At 38.1% G+C, this 15,688-nt stretch overlaps 1 protein-coding gene across 1 annotated transcript in view; it reads right to left on the bottom strand.

Moving 5' to 3' along the window:
• The window catches only part of LOC124775997, a 141,996-nt gene that overhangs the window by 116,376 nt on the left and 9,932 nt on the right, over positions 1–15,688 (bottom strand). Inside the window, exons 2-3 of the mRNA XM_047250838.1 lie at positions 11,504–11,681; positions 4,504–4,672 (exon numbers count right to left, since the gene is read on the bottom strand). Of these exons, the coding sequence (XP_047106794.1) occupies positions 4,504–4,672; positions 11,504–11,681 (347 nt within the window). The remainder of the gene's footprint in view (positions 1–4,503; positions 4,673–11,503; positions 11,682–15,688) is intronic.

The following is a 15,688-nucleotide window of genomic DNA, read 5'->3' as shown; positions in this document are numbered from 1 at the left end:
TCCTTGCAATACCTCCTCTCCTTCCATTAAAATTCTGCTGCTCTGCAATTACAAATTCCTGCATTCCATCTCCCAGACAGAAACTCCTGTCCTCCAAGAATTAGAGTAGTATGTATAAAGCCACCTCAAAAAAGCTCTCCAACCTGTCTCCTATTTCTGCCTTGGAGTACCACTATCCACTACCTTTAGAAGAACTGCCATCAAACCTCCCCTGCATCTCCTCCTAGCAATCAAACTCTGTCTAGCACACCTACTATGTTTACCATATCCTCAGAAACGCCTTCCCACCACTAAACAGAACTTGAATCACAGTCATTACCTTTCCTCTAACAGACTCAGTTCCATAGTAGTATCAGTCCTTTCCAGAGGCCTTATTGTCTGCTCCACACCAAAATTTAATCATGATGGGCTTGTTTAAGACCTACTCTCCTTCTCCAGCTCAGTGTGGTGGAAACACTTTTTCTCCACCAACAGTACTCACACCAAAACCAATACTGAATCCTCCAACCAACCACTAACCACTCCCACTGTCCCCAGATTGACCATTGTTAATCATCCATAATTTTATAATTTTGAAACTTCCCTTAACATAATTCACCAAACATCTCAACATGGAAACCAACTTTACATCAGCAGAAAAAACCACAATCCACCTCTTAAGAACTGATCCCAAACTTCTAAACCTATGTGCTGAAAAAGGCTCCACCTCTGTGGTTACAAACCGCAGGGTTACCTGGTGGAAGGACTCTGTCGGCTATCTGTTATGTCAACCTACAAACACCCACAGTGAACTCATTTAAGAAATCCAATAGGATCTCCAGTCTCTCTTCAATCTTAGGTCCATTCCAGAACCTCACCTCTGAGTCTATCTCTTTCCTCACGACCACCACTCCCTGCACACCTAACTTCTATATGCTTCATTAAGTCCATAAACCAAGCCACCCAGGATGCCCAATTGTGGCCCGTTATTGCGCCACTACTGAGAGAAACTCTGCTCTGGTGGACTACCACCTTCAGCCTATTACCTACAACCTACCCTAAGACAACAACTATTTTTTCCACCAGTTCTCCACAGTTCCTGTTCCTTTACCACCTGGCACCCTGCTTGTCGCTGCAGATGCCATTTCTCTCTACACTAACACAACCACTGCCCATCGCCTTGTCACTATAGTACGTTACCTATCCCAATACCCAACTGACCATGTCATCCGACCCCCACCTCTTCCTTGGAATTTGTGGGTAAAGGGGCAGTGTGTGTTAGGCTGCTGGATAGGGTGGACGTAAGTCTTTATTTTGCATGTAGTCTTTATTTAAACAATCTGAGGCAGTAGCTCCATTCAGTGTGTTCACCATGAGGTCTGGAGTCCAACTGACCTAATACACAGTACTGTCACAAGAGGGTGCCCTCGTCACAAGGTCTGGGGAAAAATGGTGAGAAAAGGACTCAGCCTGTGTCCAGCTCCTGGAGAGAGGAAGGAGTTCACTTTATTTATTTTGAAACAATTTATTTAGGGACGGAAATCACGAAGTTTATTTATTACAATGATAAAAAACACACTGACATGCTTGGGGTCACAACCTCCTTCATCACCATCACCAGCTATATCCTCATCCACAATTATTTCTCCTTTGAAGCCATCGTCTACATTATTTTAAACTAATTTTTTACTACAGTTTATATTTTTTGACGAATAGCTATTTTGCAGCAATTTTATGATGTATTTTACCTATAACTCTTCTTCAGATCTTATAATACAGACTATTGTAATACATTTTATGCTAATAGTACACACTGTACTTATGATTGGCTAACACTGATGTCATGCACAAGATGGTGAGTGGGACTAGTGATATTTAAGACCACTCCTTGCCTATCCATTTAGCAGTTAATTCAGTGTCGTGGATCGGCGCAGCCTGCTCCATGGAAGTCCACCTGCTGTTCTGGGTATATGTAGTTTGTAATCTTATTTTTGTGTATATATGTTACTGTAAGGATCCCTCTATCTGTACGTGTATTATTTCAGAGTCTCAAGATGATCCTTAAGGATTGAAACCGGCCACTCCGATTAAAGGAAATTTGCGATCAAGACGGTTTTTTAATTATCATTTTAATATAAGATTGCTGATAATGTTGTCAAAAATTTTAAAGACTACTTTTATATGTGTATTTCTTTTTGTTTATTACGTACTGTTGTGCAACGTGTGCAAATCCTTGTGCTATGCCTATTATAATATAATTTTTCATGTTGTTAAAATTTTTGTTCTAGTTCCATCTTTTCATTTTTTGTTTTCATTTTCTGTGCAGTTTTTTTTTTTTTAAATTAACTGTACTTAGCAGCATATGTTACATGTTCTATGTAATTTGAATTGATATATTTTTTGTTTTGATCCACATCCCAGTGTCAAATATGTATAAAAGAATCACTGGAATATGTGTATAACCTCTTATCCAGATCCCACTCCAATCCTGAAATATCAGTTCCTTTAAAATCTTCATTCACACCCACACCCAACTCAAACTATAGTGACCCAGTGAAGGATTACCTCTCATTCTCCCATAATCTTAACTGGCAATTCTGTTTCACTAACTAGTCCCAAGCCATAACAACAGAGCATTCATCAAACTCTGCTAGAATAGTTCCAATACAAAACTCAAAGAGACACTTCTACTCTTCACCAAAGTCACCATCTCCAGGCATTCCAGAAATTCCTCAAAAACATCTCTGAAATTTATAAACTTCGTGAAACTGAGCCCTGAGCTATTTGTGACCTAAAGCCAGTCCACACTGTCATCACCCTCCTTGTTCCACTGTTGCGGATTTTGACTGTGAGGAGTATGTCCCAGTGAGCTTCATCAGCTCCTTATCACCATGATGTGCAATACTTTTCTTAATGGTCCCATTTCTACCACCCAGATTGAGCTGTGGAAACTCTTAAAAACTGCACAGTCCTCGCAAAGACTCACATCTGCCTCAAAAGACATCCTTGACCATCCTGACCTCTACTTACTGCCCATACACATAAAAACAACCATCCTGGCTGCCCCATTACAGCAGGTGTCAAAGCTCATATCAAAGATATCTCAGCTCTGGTAGACCAACACCGCCAAACCAATCTACACAGAAGGTGCCAATTGCTTCCTACAATATCTCAAATACATTCCCACTCCTCTACCACCTGGGAACCACCTCACTATCAATGCAAACTCTCTCTATAGCAACATCCCACAGTTTCTCCTAATGCCTTGTGACAGTGTACTATGTCTTTATTGACACCCTAGACAACTTAAGCCTTACTCACTAACTCATTGACATTCAAGGGCCAGATCTACAGTGAAATCAGGTGAACCACTACAAGAATCAAGAAGACCACATCCTATGCCAACCTTCTCATGGGCTGCAAGGAAGCAGCATTCTAAAAGCTAGCCCACATGGCTGGGTACAGATTCATCAATTACATCGTTGTAGTCTGGACCTGATGTGAAGAAAAATGCCTCCACTCTCTGGAACAACTTAACTATTTGTCCAGAGTCAAATTTGCATGGTTCTTTCTCAAGTACAAAACTAACTCCCTTGACATTGACCTCCATCTCACTGAAGCTCGCATCCAAACCTCAGTTCACATAAAACCAATCAATGCACAGCAGTATCTCCACTTCAACAGCAGCCATACCTTCTATACCAAAGGCTCCCTATCCTACTGCCTAGGCATCCTTGACAAACATATTGGCTCCAATACTGAATATTTCATCACTTATACCAATAACATCTAACAGACTCTCCTTTCTTGCAGCAACGCCACAGATTTTGTTTGCAGACAAATCTCCTTGACAGCCTTGTAATTGTATACTCTCAGAAACACAGCTCCTGTTTTCAAAGAAAAAAACTTAGAAGTATCACCTTTACACCCAGAAACATGACTAACCTCAAATGTGTATACAAGCCTAACCTCAAATGTGTATAAAAATTACTCCACTGGGCTCTGAAATCAGATCACCTGTTCCACGTATCTTTTACATACCACCCACTATTGCCTGTTATCATCCTCCTCCACTTGTAACATACTTGTTAAACCATTCGACATTCCCAGACCATTATCATTACCCCAAGATCCCATTACTGTACTATCTTTGGCATCCTACTCTCTTTCACACTTTTCCTTCATGTTTGCCTCCTCTCAACCTCACAACAGATGGGTCCCTCTCATGCTGGGGTCCAAATGAGGTGCTTCCTTTTCCCAACTTTCCTAACCTATTCCTGTTTTCTCTATGAGGAGGGAACTAATAGTTCTGAAAGCTAAGTTATCTTTTTTTCTACTCCCAATGTATCTATCAGCAGCACTGGAATTTTACCTCCTGAAGAGAAGAACTGTTAGCAATTCTGTCACCTTGTCTTTTACAGTTTCCACAAATAAATTCTCCTTTCAGTACTATCTGCACAATAATTTATATAAAATCAATAATAAATGGAAAATTTTTCATTTTATTAATCTAAAGTTACTTACCTTTTCAAATGGTGTAAGTATAGTTACATCAATTGACTCTGTATTTTCTGGTAAAAATGACTTCATAAGTAATGCATGTTTCTCCTTCTGAAATCCTTGAATTCCATATGGGGAAACGCCGTTTGAAGGTTGTATTTCTGGATTAAATGTAATTCCATCAACTCTGAACCTATTGGACATGATTACAATTTGTATGTAGACAAGAGATTCATAAAGAAAGGTAAAACACACACACACACACACACACACACACACACACACACACACACACACACACACACACAGAGAGAGAAAAAGAGAGAGAGAGAGAGAGAGAGAGAGAGAGAGAGAGAGAGAGAGAGAGAGAGAAGGAGGGAGGGGGGGGGGAAGAGAGAGAGCTATGTTATGACTTTTTAGTGTTTAATTTAATATTTAAATATGATCCTACAATTAATTAATTTGTCATCATTGCACAGGTTTAAAATTAATACTACCATTTTACAGCTTAGCAAATATTTTATTTAATTTTAAAACTTCAGTCAGTATCAAAAGCATGACCATTTGAGATGGGTTACCAACAGAGTTACACAAAAGCTTTGCCAAAAGTAAGCTCATATCTTGCTGACAATATCTTCCTGGTATTAATGTGCAACGACCACAGTGATGTGAAATTAGCCTCATACTTAAGTGAGGCTGTGACAAAGGATGAAGAGTAGGTGTAAAATAAAATATCAAAACATGTCATCAGTAGCATGTAACTTGGTAAGCATGCTACAAACAGTGTCCTGATGGTCCTGGTTGCGGGGGGAGGGGGGCGGGGGGGGGAAAAGAAAAAAAAAGGTAAAGAAGGCTGCCCTACTGGCACTAGGGGTAAGTGTTATTTACATTTTGCATCATGGAGCTATGAAAACTACAGGACTTTATTGCAGAAAAGTAGTCAAGTATGATGATGCATATTTGCCTCAGCAGCATGATGATGCATGACTGATTGAGTAGCAATTTTTGGAGCTGGAATTTGCAAGTGGTATGATATTACTGACAAACCCATCTTCCAAACTATGCACATCATGCTGTAGCCACAGAGAATATTTCTGTCTTTGATGCTATCAGAATGGGAAACAACAGTGTGGTAGTGGATGAAATTTCACCATATTAAGCATTACATGGTAGCAAAAACATACTCGACCTCTTATCAACAAAGAATGCTAAGTAAATTAAGCAAACTGTACCATCATGATGGACACAGGGATTAGTGACCACAATATTGTCATAGTTAAGCTAAATATCGTAACAGCCAATTCCACAAATAATAAAAGCAAAATAAATATACCTATAAAACCAAATAAGAATTTTCTTATACCTTCCTAGGAGACAGTCTCCACTCCTTCAAAATTAATTATGTCAGCATAGACCAGATGTGCCTTAAATTCAGAGAAACAACATTCATGGAAACTGAGAGCCTTACACAAAATAAACTGAAAAGAGATTTAGCTGATCCTCTTCCATAGTACCCAAAACAGGTCAAAACACAGTTGCAAAACCAACAAAAAACAGTGTGAAAAATTGAAAACAATGAAAAATTTGTGAGAGAGGTGACGTCTGACAGAAGCTCAAAATCTAGCATGAACTTCAATGCAAGATGCCTTTAATTGTTTCCACAATGAAGCTCTGTCTTGAAATCCAAAGAAATTCTGGTTCTACAGAAGAATCAATACCTTTACTGTGCAACAACAGATGTAATGTTGCCAATGAGAGTGTCACTCAGATGGAGTTACTAAACATGGTTTTCCTAATCCCTTCACCAAAAAGACAAAATAAATACTCCAAATTTCGAGACAATAGCAGCTGCCATGGGTAATTGGTCCAAATTGTGTAACAATTAGGTTTGGTTCAGAGTATACTCCATAGTTGGCCGGCTGGTGTGGCCGAGCGGCTCTAGGCGCTTCAGTCTGGAACCACGCGACCGCAATGGTCGCAGGTTCGGATCCTGCCTCGGACATGGATGTGTGTGATGTCCTTAGGTTAGTTAGGTTTAAGTGGTTCTAATTTCTAGGGGACTGATGACCTCAGATGTTAAGTCCCATAGTGCTCAAAGCCATTTCAACCATTTTTTTACTCCACAGTTAGCAATCAAATACAATCACTTGCTTGATGAAAGATCCATACCTAAAGCCTGGTAGACTGGAAACTTGTGCAGGTCACATCAATAACCAATAACCAAAAATGGAAATAGGAGTAATCTACTGAATTACAGGCCCGTATCACTCACATTGATCTGCGGTAGCATTCTGGAATATATACAGTGTTTGAAAATTATGAATTACCTTTAAGAAAACGATCTATTGACACATAGTACACACTCAGAAACCATCAGTCTTGGCTGTTTACTCACATGAAGCAATGAGTGCCACTGAGAGGTATCCTCAGTTTGATTCCATATTTCTAGGTTTCTAAAAGACTTTTGACACTTTCCCTCACAAGTGGCTTCTACTCAAATTGCGTGCCTACAGAGTGTCATCTCAGGTATGTGACTGGATTAGTGATTTCATTTGAGAAAGATCACAATTTGTAATAATTGGTACAAAGTTGTCAAGTAAAACAGAAATGTTATAGGCTCCCTGCTGTTATTAATCTACGTAAATAATTTAGGAGATAATATGAGCATCACTCTTAAACTGTTTGCAGATTATGCTGCCATTTACCATCTCGAAAACTCAGCAGGAGATAAAAGTAATTGCAAAATGATTTAGACGATATATCTGATGGTTCAAAAAGTGGCATTGACTCTAAATAATGAAAAATGTGAAGTCATCCATGCGAGTACCAAATGGAATTCATTAAATTCCAGTTACACACTAAACCACACAGATCAAAAGACTGTCAGTCCAACTCAATACCTAGGAATTACAATTACAATTACAAACAACTTAAACTGAAATGATCACATAGAAATTGGTGTGGGGAAGGGGAACCAACGACTGCATTTTACTGACAACACTTACGAGACACAAAAGATCTACTAAAGAGACTGCCTATACTATGCTTATCCATCATTCTTCTGGAGTACTGCTGAATGATATGGGATCCTTACATAGGATATATGGAGGACACTGAAAAGGTTCAAAGAAGGGCAGTTCATCTTGTATTATCAGGAAATGGGGGAGAGACTGACACAGATATGATGCATGAGTTGGGGTGGTAATCATTAAAACAAACACATTTTTAGATGCAGGAAGAGATCTTTTCATGAAATTTCGGTCACCAGCTTCCTCCTCCAAATGTGCAAATGTTTGTTGACACCCAGCTACATAGAAGAAAATGATCATTGTAATAAAATAAGAGAAATCAAAGCTCATACAAAAGATTTATGTGTTGATTTTTCCAGCACACTTTTGACAGTGGAATGGGAGAGAAATAGCCTGAAGATAGTTCAACAAAGTCTCTGACAGGCACTTAGGTGTGACCTGCATAACAGTCATGTAGATATGCATCACCACATATGATCAACAATGGGTTTCAGTTTCAGAGGTGTTTACACAAGGGTTGCATCAATTTATGATGACTGAATTGAATGTGTAATGTGTTTCTGTATTTGTGAGGAAATTCTCCAGCACATTGCCAAATAACTATCATTGAGGATACATCTTGAGTCTGCTGTCACTGATCAGAGGAGAATGAAGAAAGAGCTCAGAATGGTTCATACATCATCATCCAAACTGTAAAAATTTCAAACTGGATTTGTGAAACAGACCTTACACAAGATAACATATAACTGAAAAGCTTTGTGACAGTTAGATATTGATACAAGTATTTTATGTGGATTTCATTATTTCATTCAGTCACTGTGTAGTTCAGGGAAGTATTTTTATTGCATATTTGTTGCTGAATGACTTCTCAACAGCTTGGTAATGAATATGCCTGTAAAACTGTTCTTCATGTCACTCCTGAAGAGGAAAACAATAATTTGTCAAATTTAAGTATTTTATATAGATATTCTTATTTTCATTTTGTACCATTAACTATATCTGTTAAACATGTTGCTATTTGTGACTGAAGATAACAATAATTTATTGTTTTACTTGTAATACTGCAATATCTGCTAAGTAGTAAATTGTAATTTAATATTCATGTAATTATATGTAATCATAATCTTGACATGTTCTACATCCATGTGAAACTCATCACTGTATGGATCCACAGAACATGAAATAAATAAATACTACCAGGAAAGATTATGCTGACACTGGTTTGGGATGCAAACAGCAATGTCTTGTAGAACATCCAAGGTGGCACTGTCATCAGCGCAACACAGTGAGACCTCTTAAAAGCTATAAAATCATAATGCAATGGATATTTTTCTACAGATGATCATGACAATGCCTGATAGGTCACCAAGGAAGGCTTCACATAGCGTGCTGTGTGATATGAGTCGTGGTGCTACAAGTGAGCAAAAATGTAACTATGGATGCAGAGGGCTCCATCTCAGTATGTGCCATATCTGTGGTGTCATCATGACATAATCTAGCCAATCAGATGTCCTCTGAGCATAAATGTGGGAGACTTGCCCATATAATAACAATCAGACTTAGCCCTTGATGATAGTAATGGAGACAGTATTCAAAAGCTTAGGATTTTATCAGAAATTTATGTGGCACGTTAACCAAGAACTTTTTATCGAAGGACACAATTGCAAAATACTTTGAAGCCATTACAATTCATGATCTGTTTCAGTAGATAATGCAAGGCCCCATACAGTGTGTGTTAATGGTTGTGACACTCACAAACCTGTAGTCTGAATCCACCACACTGATCAGAACTTGTTCTGAGTGATAACTCTATGCTTGGAACCTTTAAAGAAGCAAGTAATTCCATTTTAAAGATGAGGTATGCTATTCTGTCCCTTGGTGCTTGTGTAGACTCTGAAACAATAGTTTTCTTTCCTAAGAGAATTCTGACAGTTTTTAAGCTCACATGGGCTGCCATGTGCTTACAGAAAACTATACCAAAAAGCAATTCAGCTTTAAACTGTGTATCCACAAGAGAATTTAATAAATATTTACAGTTCTCACTTGATTTGTTCTCAAATCAAGTAGTGTGGTTGGGCACCACTTTAAGGCCAGCTTTACCAAAGTAATGAGTCACCTTAATGTGTTTGCTCATTATGTATTTACTGCTAATAGCTATATCATCACATAACAGTTATAGGAACAAAAATTAGTTTGTAGATGGAATCAAGTACTGATATCTGCCTCTAATATATCCATCTACCATCCAAAAATATATTCTGGGTATAACTATAACAACATACAGAAGGTACTTTTCATTGTACAAGCCATTTCACAACTCTGTACATTGTTACTTCCTTGTTTCCAACCGAGCGAGGTGGCGCAGTGGTTAGCACACTGGACTCGCATTCGGGAGGACGACGGTTCAATCCCGTCTCTGGCCATCCTGATTTAGGTTTTCCATGATTACCCTAAATTGTTTCAGGCAAATGCTGGGATGGTTCCTTTGAAGGGGTACGGCCGATTTCCTTCCCAATCCTTCCCTAACCCGAGCTTGCGCTCCATCTCTAATGACCTCGTTGTCGACGGGACGTTAAACACTAACCACTACCACCTTGTTTCCATTACAGACTAACTGTGATTCATTAATCATGTAGTGCACAGTTTGTGCCGTTTTACTTTTCGTGAATAAACAATGGAAAATATAAGATGGAATAACAGCAATATGAAACAGAATAGACTGCTATTCACAATAAGAGAAACACTGTGTGGCATAAAGCCAGATCTGAAAGTGGACCAAGCTACTGGCCGGGGGTTTCCAAGTATAGAAAAATGCACACAAATGCACATAGTCACTACTCTCTCTGGGCACTAAGACCCAACTGTGGTGAGCAGCAATCTCAGATAGGATGGGTAGAAAGGTAAAGAAAAGGCAGGAGATGGTGAGGGAGAGTAGTGGGGTAGGGATGAAGGAACTGCTATAGTGTTGCCTGCGGAAGTGAGCAGGGATGACTGGCGGTCTGCCAGATACAGCATCAGAATGCTGTGCTTTTATGAAGTATGCAGTTTAACCATTCTCTGCATTATGAGGTAGTTGCCAGTCTTCATGATAGCTTCATGTTTTTCAAGATCTACCTGGATATTGTTAAAAATTTTATTGAATAAATTTTCATCATGGATGGCCACCTGGCATGCATTAAGTTGGAAAGTGTAGTTTTTTTGTACAGACAGAGATCATCTATATCCAGATAACTTCAATAAACCATTTTTACAAATGATATTTCAGATAGTTCTCATTGTACAAATCATCTTCATGTTTGAATGGTTAGTTCCAATAGACAATTTTCTACTGACCAGCAGTCACCAGCATATCTTTCACAGTTATCACCCATTCATTGTGCATAAAAACTGCCATATTTTCTGCATGCAAATTAGCACAAAATTATACTATACCAACAAATTTTATTGGATGACAAGAAGTACAGGTGTATGATGAGAAAAATTCTGAAAGGAAAATGTAGTTAGCTTTTATTGGGAAAGTTCTTATCTACTCAGAAACTCAATTAAGTATCAGGGTACTGGTTTTTTAGTTATTTAATCACAATGTGAATAAGAATCCTTCAGAATTTGAATATGAGGTGTGCAAAAATTGTTCACTCCTAATCATTTTGTTTACAAATGCCTGGTGTTACTATAGGTATGATATTTTGTGTGACTTTTTCTTCCCTCAAAGAAGTTACTCTTTCTCTTACACTGCATGATGAGATTTAGAAAACAAGATTCAAATGCATTTTTAAATTTTTGTGTGTATCAGCCCTCCTCAAGTTACTTCTTCCTAAGTGACCCATAGGTGAACTCTTCTATTCTCCATTTCCCATTGTTGAAATAGGTGCTACACAATAATGTTTCATATTGTTCACCCTTCCACATAATTACTCTCAGCTATGTGTTTTAGTAGATTAAGTAATTGTGACAAGTAAGTGCATTACTTAGCAATATTTTTAAATGAAACTTACGTATTAAGAAGAGCAGTACTCAACACTCGCACATCAGAGTTATGCAGTAACTCTAGTTTACGAATTATATCTATTAGTGTTGTAAGTGTTGCTGGCAGTCGATTGTCTCGTTCCATCAGTGTTTGATTTGTGTAGCAGTCGATGAGATTGCTCGGTATATTCCTTGCAAACACTCCACCTAAATAATAATGAAAAGTAAAAATTATTATACAGTCTAAATCTTTGGCTGTGTGTTAGAGAGGCAGTTGCTTTTGTGCAAAATATTTATAACTACAAAGTATGTATTACAATTAGCATATCCAGTTGCAAAAATGAATAATATAAGCCAAACTGTGTCTAAACGATTAACAGAGAATCTGAAATGAAACAAGTTATGTTATCTTCTATTTTTTCTTAGCCATTTTATTGTTTTTGCATCTCTGAATCAATAGCAGCACTATTTAACATTTTTAACTTGCAATGTCTTCATATCTCAGATATTATATTCAACGGTCAACTTTGTTCGAGTATTACCCTTTAATGACTATTTGTAACAATGATTTCTGATTTTCTTAACCAGTTCCCTAATATTCTTACACCTTCTTCCTATCCCCCATTTTCATATGAGGGTGACAATTTTCTTTCAGCTTAAAATATCATAAGCAGATATTTAATGTCTATTTCTCTTTTTAGACTTAAAACTTGCTACTACAATTATTGTCTATTACAATGTTTTGTCAGCTACATCTGATACACATGTCTCTCATTTCTTGATCTTTCAATTAACACCCACAAAGCATTGAATACCATATTATTTTTTTTCCATCCCCTGTCCTCTTTTTCTACATAATGTTCCACATCTACATCTAACTCTGCAAAACCACCTTGAAGTGCATGGCGGAGAGTAAGTTATTAAGAAAAAAGGAACAAATGGGAGTCAGTATCATACAAGGTCCATATCAACTTCAGAATAAAAACTGTCTCAAACATTGTGCATTTTTGTAGGTAGCTATAACAATGACTTACCACTGTTTAATAAGAGAATTAAATACCACAATCTACATTAAAGACACTTCGTGAAGAGAGCAGTACACAATAGAACAATCTGCTAAAATTATGCATATGAAGTTTCAACAAAGCTCACAATTTGCAGCATTGTCCCCAGAGCTGACTGTGGCCCATTGTTTCTGAGTTGAGTGGAAGGACTGAACCAGAGACTTTGAAGAAGGTTCTGTGACAAGCTGGGCTGCAACTTCCTGAACTTGTGCCATGGGGTTGAGAACTGTAGGGTCCCCATAAATGGGTCGGGGTGTGCACTACACGTCAGAGGCTTGTACTTAGGCAGCTGACTGTGTGTGGGGTGCACACAGGAATGTTTTAAATTATGAAACTCTCCCTCTGATCCAGATAAGGATAGCAGTAGGAAACCCAGAAGTATCAGTGTAAGATCAAAAGAAAGCCTCCCACAGGTGAGGGAATTAAAATCCTAGTTGTTAACCCCCAAAGCATTCACAACAGTGTGTCAGAGATTGGAGCACTCATAAAAAGTAGTGTGTCTCACATGTTATCAGGTACAGAAAGCTGGTTGAAATCTGAAATTGATAGCAGTGAGATTTTTGGGTAAATTTAAGTGTATATCGAAAGGATACACAAATAGGAAATGGAGGTAGTGTATTTGTCGCAGTAGACAAGAAACTCAAATCCATTGAGATAGAAACTGAGGCTCAGTATCAAGGGTGGGCATAAAAAGATAACTGGATCCTATCGCCCCCCAGACTCACCTCCTGTTGTAACCTTAGTTCACTTGTACTTAAGTTACCCATCATACTGTAATCATCAATGGAAACTTCAATCATCCAACAGTTAAGTGGGAAAGTTACAGTTTTCTTAGTGGCGGGCATGATAAGGCATGCTGTGAAACTTTACTAAATGTCTTCTCTGAAAACTATATAGAACAGATAGTTAGGAAACTCACTCATGGTGGAAATACACTGGATCTAATGCCAACAAACAGAGCTGACGTCTTTGATGATGTCCACATAGAAACTGGTATCAGTGACCATGACACAGTTGTTGCAACAATGATTACCAATGTACAAAGGATGGCTAAAATAAGCAGTACCTAAGTTCTGTATTTTAATTTGAAAAACCAACCTGTTACCAACTGTTCATCTAAAATTGTGAGCCATATGTTTGTGACTATTACAGCGCCATCTATCACAAAGCAAAAAAAGTGGTCCAACTAAAACATTCATATTTCTTTACGTACTACACGAATATGTAATAAAAAATGGGGGTTCCTATTTTAAAAAACGCAGTTGATATCCATTTGATCTATGGCAGCGCCATCCAGCGGGCCAACCATAGTGCCATCTGATTTCCCCCTTCAAGCTAGACAAGTTTCGTTCTTCGTAGTTTTTTCATTTGATGCTTATTTCATGAGATATTTGGCCCGGTCACGATCACTATCAATGGACCTCCCTGTATACATATATTCAGTAAACTACATAAAAAAATCGGTAGTGTCATACCTAAATGAGGAACTTGAAACTTTCAGCAAAGGGAAGGAACATGTAGAGGAACTCTGGCTCAAGTTTAAAAGAATACTTGATCTTGCTCCAGATAAATATGTACTCATTAGAACAGTTCATAATGGGAGGGAACCTACAATGTATACAGTCACTGTTAAGAAACTTCTAAAGAAACAGAGAGTACTGCATAAAGATGTAAAACAAAGCATAGGGCTATAGATAAACAGATGCTGAATGAAATGCATTTGGCTGTCAAGAGAGCAATGTGTGATGCCTTCAATGACTATCGTAGCAGAATATTGTCAAGTGATCTTGACAGAACCCAAAGAAATCCAGGTCATATGTAAAGGCTGTAGTGGCACCAAAGTTAGTGTCCGGTCCCTAGCAAATAAGACAGGAAATGAAACTGATGGTAGCAAAGCAAAAACTGAAAATGCTTAACTCCATTTTCAAGTGTTCCTTTACAAAGGAAAACCCAGGAGAACTGCCCCAATTTAATCCTCATACCACTAAAAAGAATAATGAAATAAGTATTACCATCATTAAAATTGAACAAAACGCCAGACCCCAGTCAAATCCCTATCAGATTCTATACTGAATTTGTGGCAGAGTTAGCCCCTCTTCTAATTATAATCCCTCAAACAAAAAACCACATGCACTTTCCGGAAAAAGGCACAGGTCTCACCCATCTCCAAGAAGGGTTGTAGAAGTGACCCACAAAACTACCATCCAATATCCTTGACAAAATTTGTTGTAGAATGTTAGGACATATTCTGAGGTCAAACATAATGAGGTATCTTGAACAAAATCACCTCCTCAATGCCAACCAGCATGGATTTTGTAAACTTTGATCATGTGAAACCCGACTCACACTTTCCTCACAAGACATACTGAAAGCTTTGGATCAAGGAAATTAGATAGATGCTGTATTTTGATTTCCAAAATGCGTTTGACTCAGTACCATGCCTAAATTTATTGTCAGGAGTACAGTTATATAGGGTATTAAGTGATATTTGTAATTTGATTGGGGATTTTTTGGTAGGGAGGATGCAGCATGTTATCTTGGATGGAGAGTCATTTTCAGATGTAGAAGCAAATTTGGGTGTGCCCCAGGGAAGTTTGTTGGGACCCTTGTTGTTCATGTTGTATATTAATGACCTTGCAGACAATATTAATCACAAAATCAGGCTTTTTGCAGATGATGCAGTTACGCATAATGAAGTAGTATCTGAAAGAAGCTGAATAATATTCAGTCAGCTCTTGATAAGATTTCAAAGTGGTGCAGAGATTGGCAACTTGCTCTAATTCTTCATAAATGTAATATTTTGTACTTCACAAAATGAAAAAAAAACATAGTATTCTATGACCATAATGTTAGTGAGTCACTGTCAGAATCGGCCTGGGTGTAACACTTTGCAGGGATATGAAATGAATGATCTCATACATTCACTCATGGGTAAAGCAGGTAGTAGACTTCAATTTACTGATAGAATACTGGGCAAGTACAATCAGTCTGCAATGGACATTGCTTACAAATCACTTGTGTTTCTGGTTCTAGATTATTGCTTAAGTGTGTGGGACCTGTACCATATAGGTCTAACAAGGGATATTGAATGTATACAGAGAAGAGCAGCACGAATGGTCCTATGGCATAGTGTCACAGAGGTACTGAAGG

The sequence above is a fragment of the Schistocerca piceifrons genome, chromosome 2, assembly GCF_021461385.2.
Source record: "Schistocerca piceifrons isolate TAMUIC-IGC-003096 chromosome 2, iqSchPice1.1, whole genome shotgun sequence".
NCBI classification, from domain to species: domain Eukaryota; kingdom Metazoa; phylum Arthropoda; class Insecta; order Orthoptera; family Acrididae; genus Schistocerca; species Schistocerca piceifrons.
This window is presented reverse-complemented; position numbering and strand designations above follow the sequence as displayed.